Raw genomic sequence first — 25,931 nt, 5'->3', positions numbered from 1 at the left:
GAACGTTATCAGTGGAAGCTTGATGCTGACTCTCAGAAAGATCGGGCAGAAAAACTAGAAAAGGAACAAAAGAGAGTCCGTTTTGAGCTCGAAGACTTGAGAAAGGGGTATCAAGATAAGGTCAAAGATAACTCCAAGTTGAAGGTAACCTCTGAATACTGGAAAGACGAAGCTCATAGCCTGAAAAGGAAGTTTGAGGGGCCTGATGAGAAAGCTTGGAAGGAACAGATGAAGACTGCCCAAAGACGCTTGGCAGATAGTCAATATCAGAACCAGCGCTTGAGAGTTCAGATAGCTGACTTAGAAAAAAGACATGAGAAAGATGACAAGACAATAGCTGAGTTAGAAGCTATTATAGATGGGTTCAAGAGGCAAGCAAACGAGCTTCAGATAGTGCCTTTCGACGGAGGATTACAATGGCGTTTCCGTTGGGAACAAGCACAGCGAAGGGTGAGGGCCCGAGACGCAACCATCAGAGATTTCCTGGATCAAGTGCAAAAAGCAGCCCGTCATCTTCACGGCCTAGCAAGGGAAGCTGGTGTGGTTCGACAAGGCATCCTACCAGTGACAGAGGAAGGCAGAAGACTTGTCAACTTATTGGAAGCTGTTCGGGGTCTAGAGGACTTAGTCCGAATGTACCTTTAATATGTTTTTATGTCTCTTAAAAGATAAGACATTTTTGTCTGAACAAGGGTTATTTATAATAATGAACACTTTTCTGGATCAATGCCTCCAATTGCATACATCATGCATTGCATTTCTTACATTTTATATTTCATGTCTGTTATTTTATATTCTTTCCGTGTTTTTACATTCGTATTAACTAACAGAACATGTCTCAGACACCGAGCTTACCACCGCAAGCATCAGATACACATCACCCGCACAATACTCGAGCAAAAAAGAGACAAATGGAAGCCAGAATGGAAAAGATCGAAGAGCACATGGCAAGACTTCAAAAGGAGCTAGAAGATAAGATGGCTCAGAACAGTGAAAGTACTCTTGAGTCCATCAAGAAAATCAGGAGTCCTTGGTCGACCAAATCGTAGCCAAGTTGTCAGGTCTACAGCAAGCTAGTGCATCAGGGGGCATCTCTTCCGAGGGGGTGGCCATACCACCAACCCCGCAAGTGGTTCTCTCACCCGGAATATTACCCGGGGACGCATCTGCTACTAAAGGGAAAGCAGCACTACCCGGGGACTCATTCGCTACCAAAGCGAAAGTTGCACCTGCTGTGAAGATACAAACTTCTACAATCATCCCTGATGATCATCCGGATGATTATAATGTCCCAGACTTTGACGAGGAAGATAAAGCCAAAAAGATGGAAGAAAAGATAAAAATATTAGAAGATCAAATAAAGATGGTCCAGGGAGACCATGATTATTATGGAGTGGACGCATTGGAGCTAAGCCTAGTTCCAGACTTGGTGCTTCCACCAAAGTTTAAAATTCCTGAGTTTGAGAAGTTCGACGGGAATAGCTGCCCTTCAGCCCATATCACTATGTTCTGTCGAAAGATGACAGGATATGGAGGGAATGATCAACTCCTGATCCATTGTTTTCAGGAGAGCCTGTCCGGTTCAGCTATTCGGTGGTACAACCAGCTTAGCCGAACTCATATCAAGACGTGGAAAGACTTAGCCAAGTCTTTCCTGGAGCAGTATAAGCATATCAACGATATGAGACCAGACCGGGTCATGTTACAAAGCCTAGAGAAGAAACACAACGAGAGTTTCCGACAGTACGCACAGAGATGGAGGGATTTATCTGTGCAAGTTCATCCACCTTTGGATGAAAAGGAAACTAGAAAGCTGTTCGTACAGACCCTGAGGGCACCTTACTTCGGGCATTTGGTAGCAATCACGTCGGGGAGTTTTTCAGATTTAGTCATGGCCGGTGAAATGATCGAGTTGGCCATTAAACAAGGAAAGATTGAGGGAGGAGACTCCAGTAAAAAGCCTTCCACGAAAAACAAGGAGCGAGAGATCAACAATGTGAACACCTACAACGTCAACAAGGGGGTTACGATCTCAAGCTCAAATTCCACAGCAGCTGTACCATCCGGTACTTCTAGACAGAACCAGAGAGAACCAAGAAGAGAAAGGGAAAGGGAACAGTTTGACCCCATTCCCATGACGTATAAAGAATTATACCAACAGCTCTTCGACACTCATGCAGTGTCGCCTTATCCTATGAATCCAATAAATCCCCCTTACCCGAAATGGTATGACGAGAGCGCTCACTGCGAATACCATGGCGGTGTGCAGGGGCATTCGATTGAAAGTTGTCTTGCATTCAAGAGACTTGTGCAAAGAATGAGAAACAAGAATTGGATCACTTTCAACTCCGGAGCACCAAACGTCGCTCAGAATCCCTTGCCCAATCATCAGGAGACAGGAATCAACGCCATTACTACTGAAAGGGGAAGGAGAATTAAATCAAGTGTTTCAGAGATCAAGTCTCCTTTGGCTTGGGTATGGAGCCAAATGGTGAAGGCAGGGCTTCTTGCACAATACCCAGATACGACAGAAAATGAAGATGGTAACCATTGTTGTTACCACAACAAAGAAGGGCATAAAGTGCAAGATTGCCCAGAGTTCAAATTGTTAGTCCAGCTCATGATGGATCGAAAGGAGTTGGAATTTTACGAAGAAATTCAAGATTCTTGGGAAGCAGATGTTTGTGCCACCGGAGAATCATCAGATAGAAAATTTGGTAGGGGTAGTCCTTTGATAATTACCCCTAAGGCAAGCATGACAGTGACAACACCAGCCAAGGTGGTAATCTCCGCACCGCGGCCTTTTCAATATAAGGACAATCGGCAAGTGCCATGGAAGTACGAGTGTCAGGTGAGCACTTCCGGAGGAGGCAATAGTAAAGTGGGGCAAAGACCACTGGAGCCATTCAAAGAAGATGTGCTAGTCGTCAATGAACCTATAAAGGAGGAAGAAGCTAAAGAGTTCCTCAAGATCTTGAAGCACAGTGAGTACAACATTGTAGAACAGCTCCACAACTTACCTACACATACTTCAATGCTAGCACTATTTTTAAGCTCGGAAGCACACCGAGAAGCGTTGTTGAATGTCCTTAATCAAACGTTCGTGCCACAAGACATACCAGTCAGCAAGATGGATCGACTGGTGAACAATATTCAAGCTGATAATCTCATCTCGTTTTCAGATGATGAGATTCCATCAGGAGGAAGAGGCCGAACGAAGGCGTTACACATTACTACTTACTGTAAGGGGCACGCTTTACCAAGTGTCTTAATTGATAACGGTTCAGCCCTGAACGTGATGCCTTCAATTACATTGAAGAGGCTACCAATAGATACCTCTCATATGAGAGCTTGTCAGAATGTGGTCCGAGCATTTGATGGGACCAAAAGAGAGGTAATCGGAAAGATTGAGGTACCATTGACCATCGGACCAGCCACCTATGATGTTGAGTTCCTTGTGATGGATATCATGCCGTCCTATAGTTGTCTTTTGGGAAGGCCGTGGATTCATCAAGCAGGTGCAGTACCCTCCACGTTGCACCAGAAAGTTAAATTTGTCATTGACGGGGCCTTAGTAATCATCAACGCTGAGGAAGATATCGTGGCAAGCGTGACCACGGAGGCTCCATACATCGAAGTAGACGAGGAAGCGGTAGAATGTTCGTTTCGCTCTTTGGAGTTTGTGAATGCCACATTTGTGGCAGAAGGAAAGAGAATCCCAAGACCTCGACTCTCCAAATGCACAAGGATGGAGATAAAGCAAACCCTAGGCCGAGGCGCCAGAACCGGGAGAGGATTTGGGAAATATTTACAAGGGATGATCAATCCTGTTATTCCTATCTCAAAATTAGACCAATTTGGGCTCGGTTTTCAGCCCAGTTATCATGAAAAGAGAAAGGAAATCCAAAAGAACCGGGAGAGAAGGTTAGCCAGATTAACCGGAAACGAACTCCAATGGAAGCCTATGACATTCCCGCCGCTCTTCAGAACATTCAAGTCAGGTGGTTATGTGTTTGAGACCACCACATCCGAGTTAGAAACGGCTCTGGAAGATCTGAACGTTAATGCCGTGACCACAGAAGATGTTGACAACGGAGATAGATCCGGGATATGCCTTCTGCCACATGGGTTCGTGCCTAGCAGTTGGTCGGTGGAAGAATTACCTGTGGTTTACAAGAATCTTTCAGAGTAATATTCGAACTATCCCTATTTGCCTATACCCGGGCAATAGGTGATCTTTTGTAAGGGTGAATAAATGTTTTGTTTAAGTTTAATAAAGGATGCATTTTTCTTTTTCATGGCAAACAAATTTTTTCTATTTATTATCTATCTCCCTCATTCCAGTACTTCATTTCCAGTTACTCTCAAAGTTAGTTCTTGACCATTCCGTGTGGGATATTATCCTCTCACACATACACATCTTCCTCCTTTCAGGTACCCAGATAACGATAATGTGGGCACTAATGACCCTGATCCGGAGGTGGATTTTGAATCAACCATTTGTCTTGGGGAATTTGAAGAATGCGATAATGAAGAAGAGTACAACTTGCCTACCGAATTGTTGAGAATGATAGAAAAAGAAGAAAAGCAAATATTGCCACATGAGGAGGCGATCGAAATCTTAAATTTGGGCACTGAGGAAGATCGAAAAGAGGTTAAAATCGGCACAACTCTTTCGACTGAAGCAAGAAAAAACCTGATAGCCTTACTTCAGGAGTACGAAGATGTGTTTGCTTGGTCGTATCAAGACATGCCGGGACTAGACACAGATATGGTAGTTCACAAACTGCCAATCAAACCAGAATTCAAACCAGTGCAGCAAAAACTGAGAAGAATGCGACCAGAAATGCTCCTTAAGATCAAGGAGGAAGTCAAGAAGCAATTTGATGCCGGTTTTCTCCAAGTAGCCAAATACCCTGAATGGGTGGCCAACATAGTACCTGTGCCGAAGAAGGACGGGAAAGTACGCATGTGTGTCGATTACCGGGACCTTAATAAGGCCAGTCCCAAGGACAACTTTCCTCTGCCACACATAGACACTCTGGTGGACAATACGGCCGGGAACGCCTACTTTTCATTCATGGATGGATTTTCGGGGTACAATCAGATCAAGATGCATCCCGAAGACATGGAAAAGACCACTTTCGTCACAATGTGGGGAACTTTCTGTTACAAAGTGATGCCTTTCGGATTAAAGAATGCTGGGGCAACATATCAGAGAGCTATGGTGACCCTGTTCCACGACATGATGCACAAAGAAATCGAGGTTTATGTCGACGACATGATTGTCAAGGCACAGACCGAGAATGAACATGTCAAGAATCTGAGGAAGCTCTTCCAGAGATTGAGAAAGTTCCAACTGAGACTAAACCCTAGCAAGTGTACCTTCGGGGTAACATCTGGAAAACTACTAGGCTTTATAGTCAGCAGGAGAGGCATACAGGTCGATCCAGATAAGGTTAAGGCTATCCAGAATCTACCTCCACCACGAACCCAAAAAGAAGTCCGAGGTTTTCTGGGCAGACTAAACTACATAGCTCGGTTCATCTCTCAGTTAACCGACAAATGTGACCCCATCTTTCGTCTCCTCCGAAAGAATAGCCCTGGGGCATGGGATAAAAACTGTCAGATTGCATTTGAGAAGGTAAAAGAGTACTTGTCTCACACTCCTGTCCTGATGTCCCCCATCACAGGAAAACCTCTGTTTTTGTATCTCTCCATATTCGAGAACTCCATGGGGTGTGTTCTGGGTCAACACGACGAGTCTGGGAAGAAGGAAAGAGCCATCTACTACTTAAGCAAGAAGTTCACCGATTGCGAGGTCCGATATCCTCCTATTGAGAAGGTTTGTTGTGCCCTGGTTTGGGCTACAAAAAGACTTCGACAATATATGTTGTATCACACCACTTGGCTGATTTCCAAGATAGACCCACTAAAATACATGATGGGTGTACCTGCTCTATCCGGAAGGTTAGCCCGATGGCAGATGCTTTTGTCTGAATTTGACATAGAATACGTGAGCCAGAAAGCGGTAAAAGGCAGCGCCATATCCGATTTTTTGGCAAGCAGAACTGATGAGAGCTATGAGCCGCTGGACTTTGATTTCCCAGACGAGGACTTAATGGCCATATCTTTAGAGGAAGCAAGCATTTCAACGGACGGTTCCTGGAGAATGCACTTCGATGGGGCATCAAATGCACTAGGACATGGCATCGGGGCAATTCTAGTCTCCCCAGAAGGGAGTCACTACCCATTTACCAGCAGACTGAACTTTGATTGTACCAATAACATGGCAGAATATGAAGCCTGTGTCTTGGGAATTCGGGCTGCACTGGGACAAAATATAAAGACTTTGCGGGTGTATGGAGACTCAGCCTTAGTAATCTATCAGCTCCGAGGAGAGTGGGAAACCAAGGATATAAAGCTGTTAGAGTACCGAAAACTAGTGTTGGATCTGCTCGAAGAGTTCGACGAAGTCACCTTCCACTACGTGCCTAGAGAAGAAAATCAAATGGCTGACGCTTTAGCTACCTTGGCTGCCACATTCAAGGCTGGCGGGGAGTCTGAAATGATGCCAATTAACATGCAGTCGTATGAGTACCCAGCTCATTGTTACCAAATTGAAGAAGTGAAAGATACTAAGCCTTGGTACTTCGACATTCTGCAGTATATCAAGCATCGAAGTTATCCAGAAAAAGCCACCGAAACCGATAAGAGAACCCTTAGAAGGTTGGCAGCTGGATACGTCCTTGACAGAGAGGTTTTATACAAGAAAAGCCATAACCAAGTTCTGTTAAGGTGCGTCGATGCTGAAGAGGCAAAAATGATAGTGGAAGAAGTACATGATGGGGTTTGTGGAGCACATGCAAATGGGCATATGATGTCAAGACAAATAATGAGATGCGGATATTTTTGGTCCACACTGGAAAGTGATTGCATCAACTATGCTAGGAGATGTCATAAATGTCAGATTTATGGAGACAAGATAAATGTTCCACCCCATCCACTTCATGTAATGACGTCACCATGGCCTTTTTCCGTGTGGGGCATGGACGTTATCGGGCAAATCCATCCGAAGGCTTCGAATGGTCACCGTTTCATTCTCGTAGCAATTGACTATTTCACGAAATGGGTAGAGGCTGCGTCATACGCCAGTGTCACTCAATCCACTATTTGCAAGTTTCTGAAGAAAGAAATTATATGTCGGTATGGTCTACCTGAAAGGATTATCACCGATAACGCAACAAACTTGAACAACAAGATGATGAGTGCTGCCTGCGAACAGTTCAACATAAAACATCACAATTCCACTGCTTACAGACCAAAGATGAACGGAGCAGTAGAAGCAGCAAACAAAAATATTAAGAAGATAGTGGAGAAAACAACTGAAACCTACAAAGACTGGCACGAGAAGTTGCCTTTTGCTTTGTTCGCTTATCGAACCTCGGTACGTACATCGACTGGGGCAACTCCATTTTCACTAGCCTATGGAATGGAAGCAGTGCTACCCATTGAAGTCGAGATTCCGTCTCTCAGGGTCTTGTCAGAAGTCAAACTAGATGATGCAGAGTGGGCACAATCCAGATATGATCAGCTTAATCTGATAGATGAAAAAGATTGAAAGCCATGCATCATGGTCAAATCTATCAGAAACGAATGATCCGAGCACACGACAAAAAGGTGCGCCCGAGAATATTCCGTGAAGGGGATCTAGTGCTAAAAAGAATTTGGCCAGTCCAGAAAGATTTCCGAGGAAAATGGACGCCAAATTGGGAAGGACCTTATGTCGTGAAGAAGGCTTTCTCCGGAGGAGCCCTTATCCTGGCTGAAATGGACGGACCTGAGCTGCCACATCCCATTAACTCGGACGCAGTCAAGAAATACTTCGCTTAGGATGAAAACCCGAGAGGGCGTCTTAAGTTGGAAAAAAAAAAAAAAAAAAAAAAAAAAAAAAAGGAGAAAAACGTTTAGGGTGAAAACCCGAAAGGGCGCCCTAAATTGAAAAAAAGAAAAAGAAGAAAGAAAATAAGGTGGGTTCAAGATGAAAACCCGCAAAGGGCGTCTTGCAACTAAGGATGGGTCCAAGTTGAAAACCCGGAAAGGGCAATTTGGATATCAACGGTGGAAACATCCCGGCACATGAATCTTCTACGAACTCCACAAATCGGAGAAATGTTGCACCCTCCCAAACGTTGTCGCATTTTCAAAGATCCTTTGGCAAAGGCTGCATTCAAAAGTCACCAAACGGCTTTTCAACTCAGAAGTGCCCACGTTATCGAGATCTAAGACATTCATTTGCACATCATTGTGTATTCGTTTCCTAGAATGTTTGCCATGTATTATTTGTTCTTCTCCTCCCTCATGAATAAAGACCATCTTTCCTCCAATTCCTTTTGAGCATCTTGAATTAGATTTAAACCTAATGGTTTATTTATTTTTATGAAAGATAATCGCATATTACTGTACAAAGATTCATTGAAAAGTACAGGTACCCAGAAGCCGATCAAGGCTCATGCACATGCTTGAGATGGTTGAGGAGCATCTTCAAAAAAAAAAAAAAAAAAAAAAAAAAAATCATCAAACACTTGAAGAATTCAAAGATCAGAGATCGGAACTTCAAGCTCAAGAGTCAACAACGACAGGCCACCGGAGATCGAGATTACTCTCCAGAGCTCAGAATAACATATGTTGCGTATGCATTTTAGGCGTATCTAAGAGCATGACATCCATAGCATCACATATATGCATATCTTTGCAGGTTTTACTCAGAGCCAATTTCAACTTCACAACGAAGGATATTGGACTCCAGACAACGTAAGTTCAACTTCACGACGAAGGGACCGCTGGTTGTCAACAAACATTTCTCAATTTCAGAGCCAATTTCAACTTCACAACGAAGGATATTGGACTCCAGACAACGCAAGTTCAACTTCACGACGAAGGGACCGCTGCTTGTCAACAAACATTTCTCAATTCCAGAGCCAATTTCAACTTCACGACGAAGGATATTTGACTCCAGACAACGCAAGTTCAACTTCACGACGAAGGGACCGCTGCTTGTCAACAAACATTTCTCAATTCCAGAGCCAATTTCAACTTCACGACGAAGGATATTTGACTCCAGACAACGCAAGTTCAACTTCACGACGAAGGGACCGCTGCTTGTCAACAAACATTTCTCAATTTCAGGGCCAATTTCAACTTCACAACGAAGGATATTGGACTCCAGACAACGCAAGTTCAACTTCACGACGAAGGGACCGCTGGTTGTCAATAAACATTTCCCAATTTCAGAGCCAATTTCAATTTCACAGCGAAGGATATTGGACTCCAGACAACGCAAGTTCAACTTCACAACGAAGGGACCGCTGGTTGTCAACAAATATCTCAATTTCAGAGCCAATTTCGACTTCACGGCGGAGGATATTGGACTCGGAACAATATTACTCACGTGGATTTCAACTTCACGACGAAGGATATCCAGTTCCCAGGCTCAACCTCACGACGAAGGGGCCATATACAAATTCCAACTTCACAAACAGATTGACCCAACTTCACGACGAAGGAGTCATCTGTAACACCCCGACACCAAAGTCTTCAGGTCAAGTTTCACCTTCGCGATGAAGTACCTTGAGCCAGAAGACGGTTCAGAGGCCACTTACCAAAAGCTTTGAGCTCATTCTCAACCTCACGACGAGAGAGTCATTTCGTGATTGACAAACCAATTTCAGCATCGGGTTTCAACTCTACGACTGAGGATAGTCGAGGTGGACGAAATATGTGTCTTTTAATCTTTGCTCTATTTTCGTTACACGATAATGCGCAAAGAGGGGCAGCTGAAGACGCACATTTTTCGCCCTTACATAAAATTATTATATATATATAATATATAATTTATTTGTTATTATTATTATTATTATTATTATTATTATTTTCTCTTTACAGGCCTAAAGCAAAGCCCGTTACACATGTGCCAGACCCAACACAGGGTTCCCAAACCCTAACAGTTTCTCGTCCAGTGCCGTTTCCAGAACCAAGCCAGCAAGTCCCCACGCCCCACGTCTCTGGCCACGCACGCAACCGTCACCGGATTTCACGGCAACCATCAATAACCCCCACAAGCAAACAATGAGAGTTAGAGTTTGATTAGGACTCAAACTAGGCTAAAAATAACATGCATTTACTCTGTATAAATAACCATGTAATCTCATAGTTAAGGGGGGAGAGATACGAAATAGCCGCAAAAAATATACACAGACAAAGCAGTGAACCAGATCGTTTTGTACCAACTTCGAAATTGAATAAAAAGGGTAAGCATACTCTACCTCGTTCGTTACTGTCGATCTCGCATGAGGGCTGTGATTTCCTTCTTTTGCGTTTTGTCTCTCCCATATTTAAGCGTTGAAAGCCGATGACCGGAGTAGGGGTGTACGAAAATTTCTTTTCCAGATCTACACCCCACGAGGCTTATTGTAGAAAATAGTGGTGTTTTTTGTGACGAGGGTGTTGTGGGCTTTCAAAAAATCGAAACTTTTAAGGTTTGCCGCCGATGAACGGCGGCCGGCGCCGTTCTACGGCGGCCGGCGAGGCGGCTCGGGGTGGCCATGGTGGCCGGAATCTGGAATCAGGGACCCTGTTCTTCAATCTCGAAGAACAGGCGAGAGAATGGAGGGGGAAGGCTCACGGTTTGAGGTGTATCAAATGAAGGAAATAAATTTTTTTGAAACGATTTTAGATTTTAACCTGGTGACCCGCGCGTTTTTAATAAAATAGGGTAAACTACTCTTTTGATCCTCGTTATTTTTAAAAGAGTTATTTCACCCCCAAATTGAAATTAATCCTTAATATTTCTTTGAATTTTGACCTCTATCCTGTAGTTCTTTCATTTTAGTCCTTTCTCGGGATTTTAGTTTTAATTATCTTTTTATATTACATTATAATATTTATATATATTTTATATTATTTTTTTTTTTTTACACATTCGTATATATTTATTATTAGTATATTATTATTTCACTTATATGTTATATTATATATATATATATGTATATATGTACACATTTTGTATTTTACCCTATTTGTTTACTTCTTTATTATTATATTTATTTACATTAGTTTTAATTATCTTTTTATATTACATTATAATATTTATATATATTCTATACTATTATTAGTTTTTTATACATTCGTATACATTTATTATTAGTATAGTATTATTTCATTTATATGTTATATTATATATATATATGTACACATTTTGTATTTTACCCTATTTTTTACTTCTTTATATTGTATTTATTTACATTATTTTTTTTATTATTATTATATTTTTCCTCCCTCTTATATTTAGCTATTATATAAATGGTATTAACGTTATTATATGTTTGTATTAACTTTATGTGTTTTACTTTATACGCTATTATGTTACACTTTTTTTCTATTATTGTTATATATATATATTTTCTTATTTTATTTTCATTATTTTTTAGTTTACATGTACATATTTGATTATGGTGATTTATTTTAGTTTTTAGTTTTTATTTATTTATTACTATTATATATATCTTTTTATTTTTCCCATTGTTTATATCTTTATCATTATTACCACCATATACATTATTTTATACTCTGTATTTTCCTCATCTTATTGTTTTCCATTTTACCTTAGGTGTTTTTATTTGCATTCTTTATCTAATATGTGTCTTGATTTTCTAAGGGTACAATTTAAGCAATCTAAGGTAAGTAATTTGGATCGTCACTTTACATTTTAATTTAAATTTACAACTTTCTTAATTAAAGACAACTGGAAATTATATAGTACCGAAAGGGCAGTTCAAGGGTGCTAATCCTTCCTTAGCTGTAACCGACTCCCGAATCCGACATATCTTTGGTAAGACGCAGATCAGGTAAGGTATAGGGTATCCGATTAACCTATTTATTGTAAATAAATAATCGGTGGCGACTCCAATCCATTTTCCTAAGTCGAAGCCCAATTCCGGGGCATTACCGAAAGACGGTTGCGACAGTTCCCAATTATTTTATTTTAGAAAAAAAAAGTGCCTGTGTTAATAAAATCATAAAAAGTGTTAGTTAACAAATAGTTTCTTTTTGAAGTTTTTTTAAGATTAGTTAATAAATAATTAATGCTCTAATATAAGGGCATATTACCCTAAAATAAAAATATTAATGGTTAAAATACTTTAGTAAAAAAAGAACAAGGGTCAAATCGACTATTCAATCAAATATTATAAGATTTTTTACCCTAAATGAGACACAGGGGTCAAAACGCTATAAAAAAAAGAACTAAAATCACCATTTTAATAAATATTTGGGACTATATAATTTGTCGAGTAAAATTAGAGCAAACACACTTAATCAATTGGTCAACTACTCATTTTTGTTCTCTCGTATTCCCTTAGGTCATGTGTTCTATACTCACTATGAGCACTCTCCTTCCTTCCCCTAGAGTCTCATATTCCCTTCCTCTTTATGTGAGATTATGATTTAATTTAGAAATTGTCAAAAATAAATAGTTCTAACTAATCCAAAGATCCAAAGAATTATCCTAATTAAAAATTGATTGATATGACATCATAATGATTCAAAAATCGACATGCTATTGACCTAACTCAAAAATTGGTTGATATGATAGTAACTCTACCTAAAATTAGAGACGAACATATAATTTTATGCAAAGGAAATTATAAAATTTTAAGGAGATGCACGTATAAAATTTTAAGGAGAAAATAGAAAATATAAAAAAAACAATAATTATATGAAAATTTAAAATTTCCAGGAGACGATTGCCCCCTTGGTTAGTCCTTGCCTCTAAATAAATCAATCTGATATCAAAAAAATAAAAAAATCAATCGATCTGATATTAACTGATCTAAAAATTAATTGATTCAATCTTGACTAATATCGGACTTATCATAAATCAGAACTAAATTTGATCCGACTTGAATCAAACCCAAATCAAATACAACCTAAACTCAAATAATTAAACTTAAAGCCGATCTAAAAATTCTAATTACCACCTCTAAATAAAGTTAATAATGTGAAAGGAAGGTTTTTAAAATTCCAAATTTTATGATTATCAATTATTTACCTAATTTATAAATTTTTAACGTTAAAATATTTTTTCAGTTGATCCTATAAAATCAAATCTATTAATAAAAGCGAGAAATTCCAGAACTAAAAAAAAAAACATTTTACTTTTCCATTACTTTAATAGAATTTTATTTGCATTACTTTTCCATTCTGTTTTAATAGAAGTGCGTAAATATTAATTTTTCCAAATGGATTCTTAGTCTGTTAAAACCTCGACCATGAAACATCTATAAATACCCCCCTCACCATTCTTCCATTCTGCATTAAACAAGTCTTGAGCTTTCTAACATCAAAACTAAAAGCGCGAGCCTTCGAGAAAAAAGGTGGTAAATTCACAGAGATGGCGACTTTCCCAGTGATCAATTTGGAGAAGCTAAATGGTGATAAGAGATCCGCAACCCTCGAGAAAATCAACGATGCCTGTCAAAACTGGGGCTTCTTTCAGGTATATCTGATCAAATTCAAAACCATTCTCATTATTTATTACTGTTAATATGTCGTTGGATTTCAGGTACTGGACCATGGGATTCCCCATGATTTTCTGGACACGGTGGAAAGGTTGACGAAGGAGCATTACAAGACGTGCATGGAGCAGAGGTTCAAGGAACTGGTAGCCACCAGCAAAGCCGACCTCACTGATGTTGACTGGGAGAGCACGCTTTTCTTGCGCCATCTTCCACAATCGAACCTGTCTGAAATCCCAGATCTCACTGATGAATACAGGTTAATATCGGTGGAACTAAAGTAATTCATTGTTTCTTAAAATTTAATCCATTTAAAAAAATTGCAGGAAAGTGATCAAGGAATTTGCTGTCAAGTTGGAGAAGCTAGCAGAGGAGCTCCTGGACTTGTTCTGCGAGAATCTTGGACTAGAAAAAGGGTACCTGAAAAATGCATTCAACGGGACAAACGGTCCTACATTCGCCACCAAAGTTAGCAACTATCCGCCGTGCCCGACACCGGACAAAATCAAGGGCCTTCGAGCTCATACCGATGCCGGTGGCATCATATTACTCTTTCAAGACCCTGTAGTTGGCGGTCTCCAGATTCTTAAAGCCGGCGAATGGATCGATGTTCCCCCGATGCGCCACTCCATCGTGATAAACCTCGGGGATCAACTCGAGGTATTCGACTCTATCGATTTCTCTGTGTATCGCCATACTACATTATGTTTTGAGAAGTTGAGAAGCTGAATTGTTTGGAACACGCAGGTTATCAGCAATGGGAAATACAAAAGTGTGGAGCACCAAGTGATGGCACAAACTGAGGGGACTCGAATGTCGATCGCTTCGTTTTACAATCCCGGTAGCGACGCCGTTATCTATCCGGCACCGGCTCTGGTGGAGAATGAAGCAGAAGAGTATCCCAAATATGTGTTTGAAGATTATATGAAGGTGTATGCTGGAACGAAATTCCAGGCCAAGGAGCCAAGGTTTCAAGCCATAAAAGCCATATCCACTGCAACAGCTTAATGTCATGGAGTTCGATCGTGCTTTGTCTATTTATAACTTCTGGTACTAAATAAAAATTAATGAATTCGATGCTTATAAATCGAAAGTAAAAAAAGAATTCTGGGAAAAACTCAGAAGAAAGCCCACGTCTCTTATGTACTAGTTTTATCCATCATGCAACACCAACAATAATTACAATAATATCTTATTACTATATGTATTATTACGTACTAAAATGGGTTTCATCATTTTGTTTTTCTTGGACCAATGAAAGTGAATGCTATGGTAATATTTTATCCGAAAATTACAAACAATTTCTTAAAAGTTTTAAATATTTTTATATTTTTTATTGATAATATATTTTCATCTCTTATAATTATATAAGTTCTTCTTCCTCTTAAAATTTTAAAAGTTCATCCCTAATATAAAATATTGTGTTTATCTTTGTTTTTGATAATAATATTATAAATGTTACAATAATATTGAAATAAATTTTATTTTTAATAAGAAAATTCAAATTTAAATTTTAAGATTTTAAAAAATGTTTAATCATGAAACGATAAAAATAAACATAATTTAGAATTTATATTCAAAATTTATAATTACTTACTTTAATAATATTATATCTAAGATTTAATCCTACGTTCCTGTTTTGAGAATATAAAGAAAAATCTGTGGGTCATCTTTATCGATTTTCTAAGCTTGAAAATAACTTTAATAACAAACGTAGAAACAACTGAAATGAAAAGAAGGCATGTTTTATTTATTATTTATTAAATTATGAAAAAATAATAAAAAGGTTAAATATTAGAATTATATATATAAGTTTTGGTTGAATGTATGACGTAACACAAACTTTCATTTTATAGTATTTTGATTTGATTTTTAAAAAATATCAAAGTCATTTTCGACGTATCATTATTTTATGTTTATATATATATTCATAAATAATTATATTATTTTGAAATTAAATGCATATATATTTTTTAAAAGTATATAATTAAATTCAATTAAAATTTTTATTTATACAATTAAGCTATAATCATAATTTCATGTATATAATTACATAAAGTGTTTTAAATCATGATCTAGATCTACCAAGTCACATGTATTAATTTGATATAAACAATTAAAAATTAATTTCAGATAGTGTTTTTAAATTATCTTTCAATTTTAAAATTTATCACTATTTTAATTATATTTTGAAGCATTAAAATTATATTAATTAAGTTCTTTTAGTTGTTTAGTTGTGATTTTATATATTAAATATCGACTCGGATTTAAATTGAAATATATCTATAAATATAGATAAAATTATATATACGAAAATACATATCACGCGAATATTTTAACACATTAAATTTAAATTGATCATGTAATAAATATGCATATTAATAATTTAATATTAGGGATGATAACAAATCGTGTTAGGATTGAGTTTTTGGTCAACTTGACCCGACTTATAAATATGTATCTTTCACTTGAATTTGATCTGATCCGAAAATTATATATTTTTCATCCGACCCGACCCAAAAATATATATATCATCCATCTGATTCCAGCTTGACCCAAATTTTTAGAGTATAAATTCGATACGACCAACTCGACTGGTATAAAATAAAGACGTAATTAAAAAAATAATATTTTTAAAGAAATTAAATTATTATGTCGGATAGGGTCTGAGTTTTTTCACTCTCCACCCAAACTCGACGACCTGACCATAATATGATTTTTTTTAAAATCCGACCTTATCGAATTGAGTCGAATCAAAATCCATCGATTTTGAATTAAATTGTAATCCCTATTTAATATTATCCATATAACATATAGGTAAGTTACTTTAAAATTGGAGATAGTTTGAGTGTAATAAAATCTATAAAGTAAACGAAAGATAGTGTCAACAAATTAAACAATTGAATTAATAAGTGTTAGATATAATGACAGTATACATTACATTTTTAAGGAGAGAATCTAAATATATATTTTAAAAACAACATTATTGAAAAAAATAATCATAAACTTTATACATATGTCATATGACAGACATGAAAAATATTAAAAAAAATAGGCAATTAAATCATAATTTGAAACAAATTGATATCATTAGGAATGTTATTTAATAATAAAAATATATTATTTCATCAAAGTTTAGTTGTTTTTCTTCAAAATCTAAAATAATTAGTAACTACATAAGATAACCTTTTTAATGCTATGATTTTCGTATAATAAAATGAACAATAAACTGATTGTGTACGATTGAAAATAACTTGTTAATTAATTGAAAGGCTGGCGGCTAAGAAGTTCATATATATATAAATGGAAGTCACTAACCAGGATTATTAGGTGCATTATTAATCAAATTAGAACAAGATTATGCATGCAAGCATTAATTGTAGAGGATGCAAATAATTTAGGGTTAGACAACTAATAGAAGAATATTTATTTTTCTTTTTTCTTTTTTGAAGTAATCATTGACATCCGATCTTTTGATCGATTAATCCATATCTGGTATTGCAGAGGCGAGGGCGACCCTTCCAACCTAATTTTCTCCATTCGAGGATTTGAACCCCTGACTATGCTTAAGGGACCTAGTACCTCATCCCACTAGCTAGACCAACGGGTTGTTTGTATATTTATTTATCTTTTATAGTTTAGGAGCATATAATTCGTTGATAAGATATTGACCTTTTGATTTCAGATTAAAAAATAATTAAAAATATTTTATTTAAATTAATCCTTGTTTTTCCAAACAATTTCTGAAAAGTAATCCACTTGAAGAAGCACATGCACCGTCAATATTCGTCAGAATGCAGCAATGAGATGGCCTGCCAATAAGTTCTATTGTCTTCTACATAGGGAAAGTTCTACCATTGCTTTTATTTTATTTGTTTCCCTACAAAATCAGGGTTTTTTTTCATACAATATTAGAATTATTTGTATTTTTCCAAAATTTTAATACAAAATTAATAAGCATTTTTAGAAAGAATCACCTTTAAAATATTATATATCAATATTATTAATTAAACCGATATTTTATTATAAGATTAGAGTTTGATCCGAATTCGATCGTATTCAAATTAATCAAGAAAAATAAAAAAAATTAGTTTGACTGAAAACAAAAAGTATAATCTATTTTATGTTGATTAAGAATGAAAACACAGTTTGAGTATTTTTTTTTTCTTTGTAAGTTTCCTTTTTAGTCAAATAAATATCCTGAATAAATATATATTCTGTAAACACCCGTTTTTGTCCGGTTTTTTTTTTTCCGTTATTTTATTATTATTATTATTATCGTTATCTTATTATTTTATTATTATTTATTATTACAATTTTTTGCAGGCCTAATCCCTAAGCCCAATTCAGATTACAAAAGCCCAATTGGCCCAATCCCGGAGCCCAATAACCCATCAGATTAGGGTTTCAAACCCTAAATCAGATTAGGGTTTCAAACCCTAAATCAGATTAGGGTTTCAAACCCTAAATCAGATTAGGGTTTCAAACCCTAAAACCAATTAGGGTTTCAAACCCTAATCCCCTACTCAGCCGCCACTTCTGTTTGGAGTTCCAGCCGCCGTGTGACTCCTCAGCTTCCCGGGCGCCGCCACCATCACTGTTCCGGCCTGACCCCAACTGTTCCACTATTGTCATCTACAGCAAAGCCAATCAAGAAAATGCATCATATACAGTTCAAATCTCACAAAATCTAATTTCCAAATTTAAATACCAATAAATCCCTAAATATTCGGGATTTCTATCCTACCAAATCAGAAAAAAGCCAGGCTCTACCTAGATATCATCATCATCTCACCAGAAATCCGGGGAAGCAAAGATAAAAGAACAGAAAAAAAAGAGAAGAGAGGATACGGAGAGAAAAATCGAAACAGAAAAAAAAAGAGAGAAAAAAGAAAAGTTTTACCTTCTCTAACCACCACCGTGAATCTCGCTGTGACCTTCCCCGATCCCAGCTAGCCCCATATCTGAAGGTAAAGTCTTTGTTTTTCTGGTTTTGGGGGGGTTGGTTTCGGTTGATATAAGTTGTGGGTTTGGGTTCTAGAGGTCGGGTTTCAAAGGAGAGGTCGTTCGTGGGGGGATGGTTGATCGGTTTAGTGGCCACTGATTAGCGGTGGCAGGAGGCTTGGTCGCCTCCCATGGCGGTGAGCCGAGGGAGAGTTCTCTCCCACGGGTTGGGTCTGCGGCTGAGGGGATGAGAGGGGAGAGGAAATGATTTTAGGGTTTCATAATAACCCTTAAAGGGTATATCTCAGACGTCAAACGACGTCGTTCTGAGACAGGGGAGGGTCGGATGCTGGGTTAAAAGGGGATAATGACAGTATGGGTCCTCATAACTTCTTCCGTGTTTTGTTATTTTCTTAGGATAACTACATTTTAAATCCCTTTAGCTTTGTAATGGTTGTAATATGATCCTAAATGAAATTTCATCTTTCTATTTTGAGCTCTTTATTTATTTCTTGTTCCGTTTTAATCCTATATGATTAGTATTATAGTTTCTAAGTGTTTAGATTTTTGGTTGCTTGTTTCGTATAATGATCGTTTTAGTCCTTATTTGCATGTGTAGTGTAATTTTAGCTGATGTTCGAATTTGGCCCTCAGATTTATGCATCTTCTGTTTTAGTCACTGTTTTGGCATTTGGTTTAAATATTTCGTTGATCCTTCATGTTTTTGGGTAATTTCAGTTTAGTTCTTTAACTTATGTTTCTTCGATTTTAGCCCTTTAAATTTCTGTATTTGTATTTTGGTCCTTAAATTTCTTTTTTTTTGTCGTTATTCTAGCCCCTTAAGCTTGGTTAAACGTCATTTTGGTCCCTGAAATTATCATATGTGCTTATTTGGCTTGTATTTTGGTTTGTAGTGTTAACTTAGTTTTATTTTAGTTATTTATGTATGAATGTATTTTACATATTTTATGGTTATTTGTATTATGTAAATAATGTTGTTTGTTTCATTTAATGTAAAGATTCTACTTTGCATATTTTATTTATATTTATTTCCATTGTATTTCTCTATTGTATATTATTCGAATAATTTCAAGAACACATATTTATAGAACGGGCGTGGAAAGTATCACTGGATCGAGGTGGTACAATCCGATACGATGTTCAAACTGAATAAATAAAAATGCAAATTCTTCCTTTTACAAGCTTATAGAAATTATTTTTTATTGTTTTTATTTTTTTGATTAATTTATTTGATGGTCATATTGTTTAATATTTAAATTTTAATCTTTATTATTATTTCTTCATTGAATCTTAATATGAGTGATGTATGTTTTGGAAAAGTATAATATGATGTATTTTATGTCAATTTTTGTCGTTATCTTTTAATTTAAAGAGAAAATATTCTTTACAAGTAAGATATAGACGAGGTAGCTTTCCCGGTGGAGGATTGCAAATCTCGAGATTTCTTATCGAGAAAAGGATTTTTTTTTATTTTAACTAATATTCAATAAATAAATCACAATTTATTTATTATTCTATTTTCATAATTTTCATCGTATCAATGGCTGTTATGTTAATATTAACGATACATAAAGTAAGCATATCGTATTTTCTACTCATGACGATATTATTTAGTGGTAATTCAAAGATAGGATATACTTTATAGATAAGAAATAGATGAGATAGCTTTCCCGTTGAAGGATTGCAAATCTCGAGATTTCTTACCAAGTGAAGTATTTCTATTATTTTAATTTTAACAAATATTCAATAAATAGATCATATATTTTTTTTTTTTTTACTTCATATTCAAATTGTAATTTCCATCATTTACGACGATGTGTAAGCTACACAGTACCAATTTTGGTCGTTGTGGGGTGTTCACCCTTCCCCACACGTAACCGACTCCCGAACCTGTTTTAAATGAATCTTTGGTAACGTAGACCAAATTTTTGTCTTATAAAATTATTTTTCTTAAAATTGTTTTTAAAAGACGTTTTTGGGTATTCGACCTACCTAACCCAAAGGTCGATGGCGACTCTTTTAAATTTTATTCAAATCCGTTCAAAATCACCAATTTTTCCAAAATAAAGTCGTAATCGTTTTTAAAATAATATTTAATTGTTTTGCAAAAAAAAAATGGTTATGACAGCTTGGCGACTCTGCTGGGGACCTCTAGAGAGTCAGGCTGTCGGTCGCTTATATATAGTCGTTATGGTGGAAATTATAAGTTCGAATCTTTAGTAAAGCTATGATCTATTTATTGAATTTTTATGTATTATTTTTATCTCTTTATTTTTATATACTAACATTTTAATTGTTTTCATTTTTTTCAGATATTTCTTAGTTCTCGTTGGGTGTTTTTTTTATTTTTATTTTCCCTGTTTTTGAGTCAAAGGTTTGTTTGTTTCTCCTCACACACATCACTTTCATTAGCATAACATGAGCTCTAGACATGAGTTTCGATCCAAATTAATTAGGGTGATTGCTTTACTCTCGTAAGAATTTATTCTTCGTATGAGTTTTAGCAAATAACCCATGGGATACATACCTTATACCTTCGTAGGAATTTATTCCTCGTATGGGTATAAGGCAGTGAATCCCCTCGAATTGAACTCGGTCCGTTTGAAACCTGTAATGGGTGAGGATTGAGGGTTTGGTAGCCCAAGGGGGCACCGACATCAAGGACAATTCGAGTTCCTTTTTTCCTGTTAGAGCTGAAACCATGCATATAGTGAACCATAGCACGGTCACACTAGGTAGAGTCATACTGAACCTCTGTCCGTCAATAGGTACCCAAAATAGGCGTACACAATGGAGAAACTCTCTAACCTTTTTATTTTATTTTATTTATTTATTTTTGAGTGTGTAGAATAGATTTATTCTGTTAAAGCATATGAAATAGAATTTAGGTGCAGTTAGAATTTAATTAATTTAGAAGGGTAGAGAGCATGTTCGGATAGGACCCTTTTTGAGGAATATTATTCGGGTAGATAATACATAAATAGAATAGATTTATTTCCCGTTTTACATATCTTTTTATGTTAAATTTATACAATTGTTGTGACTAACTGTTTTGTTTGTTTTGTTTATCTTTTCATACTGCATAGACATATCATTAGAAAGGCGATTGATCTGTGAGTATCGGTAAAGTGGAAAGACTTTCACGATGGAAAGGAGTTTCCTAAACAAAGAAGTAAATCCAGCAGATGTAAGGAACTGGTCCGAAGCCAAGCAGAAAGAGCAGGGAGATAGTCTATCAAGGAACTACGTGTCGGATCTGTCTGATTATACACCAGCTTCTTTAAAACAGAATGAACTTCAGGGATTGAAAACAATTTGGGAAAGCTGGAATCTTATTGAGAGGCAAGCTTTTCAACAGACTTATGGGGATATATTTCATCTGATATACGTGAAGGTAGACCCGGTTCTCATACGAAGCATAATACAGTTTTGGAATCTGGCCTATAGTTGTTTCACATTCAACCGAGAGGACATGACTCCAACCCTCGAGGAATACCAATTTCTGTTGAATTTGACAAGCGTTAAAGTGGACAAAGTTTACTCCCGGTCGATAAAAGGACCTTCTTTTAAGTCAAAGCTTGCAAAGATCTCGGGCACAAGCGACAAATGGGTGAATGATCGTTTGCAACGCAAGGGAGAAAGTGAGGGAGTGCCATGGTCTCACTTACAAAAGATAGCTGAAGCACATGTAGATGAAAACGTGCGTAGAGATGTATTTGCTTTGGGTATATATGGTTTGGTAATCTTTCCAAAATGTTTGGGATTGATCGAGCTAGCAGTAGTCGATTTGGTTGAGAAGTTAGGAAGAGAGGTGAATCCAGTCCATGCAATTCTTGCTGAAACTTTCCGATCTTTGAATATATGTAGAAGGTTGGGGGGAGGTCGTTTTATGGGATGTGCTCAATTGCTTACTGTGTGGATCAGAAGCCATTTCTGGAAGGAAGAAAAAGTCAACTATAATCGTTTTTTGAAAGATTATTCTCCTGTCGCTGAGTATCTTACGAAGGAGTGGCCTGAAGTATCTCAGAAAGATCAATGGATTGATTTCTTCCGGAATCTACAAAGTCAAAACATAGCATGGCGAACACCGTGGCTGATGCATACACAAATCTTGTTCAAATGTGGAGATTTGGATTGGATTATATTACTGGGACTATGGGGAGGAGTGGGATACGCTTCTTTGTTGATATTGAGACAGTACGGTGCCCGACAGTTTGTTCCCGTGACTCATGGGTTGACTGGTGCTGAATTTGATTATAAAGAAGGCAATTATAGAAAGAAAATCAAAGATGTGGCTGATTCCTGGAGGATGACTTTTAGGACTAAAGTGGTTGGAGCGGATGTTATCTTGACGCCTGATTATGAAGCCTGGAGAATCAGGAGGGTAAATGATAAGATACCTTTAACATCTGGAGAGGGATCAAGGTCGATAGAAGAACAAATCAGAAATATCCCTTCGAATTTGGAAATCCAAAGAATTGAGTTTGAAATGGAAAAGGCTAAAGATTCCAAGAAAATAGAAGAGATGGAGAGAGAAAACTTCATGTTGACTATCGAGGCTGAATTTCATGCCAGACAGTTTATAATGATGAGAGAACGGAAAGAGGAGGTGGAAGCCGATTTAGAAGACTTAAAAAAAGATTATCAAAGGGTGCAGCAAGTGAGAAAGAAACTTGGATCCAGAGAATTAGCGGCTGCAAGACGGCGAATCAAAAGTCTGGAAATTGAGAACAAGTGTCAGATCAAGAAGATAGAAGCTGGAAAAGCAAAAGTATGCGAGCTAGAGGCCGATAAAAAGGAATTGATCAAGCAGTATAAAGCTGAGGCTCGTAGAGCTCAAAAACTCCATGAAGAAAAAGAAGTCAGCCTGAAAGAATTAGAAGAAGAAAAGAATCAAGTCCAAGGGTTAAAAACTGAGATGAACAGTATAATTGAGAACTTTGAGGACAAATATCGAAGAATTTTAGAGTTCGAAGAAGAAAGAAAGCAAAAGAAAGAAGAGATGTGGTCTGAGAGACAGGGATGGAATCGATTCCTCGATAGAAAGCAGGCAGAGATTGGATCGTGGATGCAGAGATTCTCGACAAAAAGTCAGCAAGTAGATGAGCTCACAGGAGAAATGGGAGAATTACAGATGAGATTCGAACATGAGATGAACCAATCTCGAGCTATGAATGATGAGCTCAAAAGTCATGTATCGAGCCTTGAGCAATCCCTTCTGCAAGTGCAAGTTCCTCCCGCTTCAGTAGACCTAAGAGTTGCTCTCGAAGAAAACAAATCCTTCCAGAAGGAAATCAGAGAATTGAAAGGTGAACTCCAGAAGTGCCGAATTCATATTACCAGTCTAGAAAAAGAAATCAAACGCATCAATAAGGGATGGGAAAATACATATGAGCACTATCGATCCTTGGTAGATGAACGCGAGCGCATGATGGGGGAAGCTATTGCTCAAATGGGTGAAGTGGCTCGGTACATGAACGAATTAGCCAATAGAGCGGAGATCATCCAACTGCGCACAAATCCGGTTTCTGAATATACAAGGGAGATCATCGCCATTATGAATGAAATTGTAGAGCTGAGTCTGAGGGCTAGGCCTTATATGTAATAGAACTCCTTTGTAATGAGTGAAACTTTTATCCAATGAAAGTATTTCCGAATGGTTACTGCTTGGGTCAACGCCTTTTATTTGCATTTCATACTTGCATCATTCATTATGCATAAGTATATTCATCATTTATAATGCATCACCAATAAAATGAACCATTTATAGCACATTACCAATAATATGCATTCGAATTTAAAAGAACAATAAAATTAATTTCCGAAGGGTTATGTGACAGACGATTCTGGCAAGTAAGAACTCCAATCCTTATCACACGCGAAGTAGAGCCATGGAGGCCAAGCTGGATCAATTAAAGAGAGAAATGCAAGAAGATTTACTAAGAATACAACAAGAATGGCAGGCAAAGATGGATCAGTCACAAAAGTCAATTATAGATCAAATCCTACAAAGCCAGGCTAATATGATGAATGAGATGATGACCAAGATGTCTGGGTTACGTACTGAAACAGTTAAAGAACCAAGCACGGCCCCTGTTGAAGTTTCTAGACAGGAGTCTACCCCGAGACTAGTTATCTCACCTGAAAAGCTAGTTGAACATCCTGCAGGGTCTTCAGCTGTAAAGGTTCAAATGGCCACGACTAACCCTCAAAACAGTCCTCATGAGTATATTGATGTAGATCCTGAGGAAATGGAGAAACCTAAAACGGAAGTACCAGAGCATTTAAAGGACTGGTGCAAAGGGTTTTTTAAAGAAATGGGAAAGCAGGGTTCTCAAGACGGAATGAATGCAGAGGAATTGAGTCTTGTGCCAGACCTAGTATTACCACCAAAGTTCAAGATGCCGGAATTTGAAAAGTATGATGGAAAAACTTGTCCTGTTGCTCACTTGACCATGTTTTGTCGAAGAATGACAGGATTTGTGAGGGATGATGGGCTATTAATTCACTGTTTCCAGGCCAGCTTGACGGGGTCAGCTGTCAGATGGTATAACCAATTAACCCGAGATAAAATAGGTTCTTGGAAGGATTTGGCCAATGCGTTTAAAGAACAATATCAACACGTTACCGATATGATGCCTGATCGCGTTACTCTCCAAAATATGGAGATGAAGCATAATGAGACCTTCCGACAGTACGCTCAGCGCTGGGGGATATTGCTGCTCAAGTGCACCCACCACTTATTGAGAGGGAGTTTATAACCATGTTTATAGATACGTTAAAATCTCCTTATATTGATCATATGTTAGGAGTGGCAACTAAGAGCTTCTGATATCGTGATGTGTGGAGAGATGATTGAGAGAGCATTAAAGAAGGGGCAGATTGTCGGTAGCCAAACTCCTGCAAAGAAACCCTATGTGAAAAGGAAAGAAGGAGAGGTGAATAATGTAAATTTCTCTGTGAGTAAGCCGAAGATGGGAAACTCTTCTTCATCCCAAGGAGAGACTAAGCGCGAGCATAACAATGAAAGGATGACGTTCACTCCCATACCAATGACTTACAGTGAGCTCTTCCATGGATTAGTCCAAGCTCACGTAGTATCACCAAAATTCATTGATCCAATTAAACCACCTTATCCAAAATGGTTCAACGAAAATGAGACATGCGAGTATCATGCAAATCTCAGAGGACATAACATTGAAAAGTGTCTCGCTTTTAAAAGAGTGGTTGAAGATCTGATCAAGAGAAAGGTGGTGTCCTTTAATGATTCTGAAGCACCCTGTGTTGCTGCAAACCCACTCCCAAATCATCAGAATCAGGGAGTGAACGCTATTGAGGAAAATCAGAGAATTAAGAGGAGAATTGAAGAAATAAGAACACCACTGAAATGGG

The 25,931-nt window shown here is 37.4% G+C and overlaps 1 protein-coding gene across 1 annotated transcript; it reads left to right on the top strand.

Moving 5' to 3' along the window:
* The first annotated feature begins 13,405 nt into the window (after positions 1-13,405).
* Positions 13,406-14,621, top strand: LOC120139122 (1-aminocyclopropane-1-carboxylate oxidase-like). The gene is made up of 4 exons (XM_039154446.1): positions 13,406-13,555; positions 13,622-13,833; positions 13,901-14,234; positions 14,322-14,621. Exons 1-4 carry the CDS (start codon positions 13,451-13,453, stop codon positions 14,580-14,582), a joined length of 912 nt encoding a protein of 303 aa, XP_039010377.1. The 5' UTR covers positions 13,406-13,450; the 3' UTR covers positions 14,583-14,621.
* The last annotated feature ends 11,310 nt before the right edge of the window (positions 14,622-25,931 follow it).

Source organism: Hibiscus syriacus, unplaced genomic scaffold (assembly GCF_006381635.1).
Source record: "Hibiscus syriacus cultivar Baekdansim isolate YM2019G1 unplaced genomic scaffold, ASM638163v2 tig00110728_pilon, whole genome shotgun sequence".
NCBI lineage: Eukaryota > Viridiplantae > Streptophyta > Magnoliopsida > Malvales > Malvaceae > Hibiscus > Hibiscus syriacus.
This window is presented reverse-complemented; position numbering and strand designations above follow the sequence as displayed.

What these genes read in the sequence shown, in the direction of transcription:
- LOC120139122 (XM_039154446.1), top strand. Translation starts at nt 13,451, where the DNA reads ATGGCGACTTTCCCAGTGATCAATTTGGAGAAGCTAAATGGTGATAAG. An exon ending in AAAACTGGGGCTTCTTTCAG is followed by an intron (nt 13,556 to 13,621) that starts GTATATCTGATC and finishes GTTGGATTTCAG; the next exon opens with GTACTGGACCATGGGATTCC. An exon ending in ACCTCGGGGATCAACTCGAG is followed by an intron (nt 14,235 to 14,321) that starts GTATTCGACTCT and finishes TGGAACACGCAG; the next exon opens with GTTATCAGCAATGGGAAATA.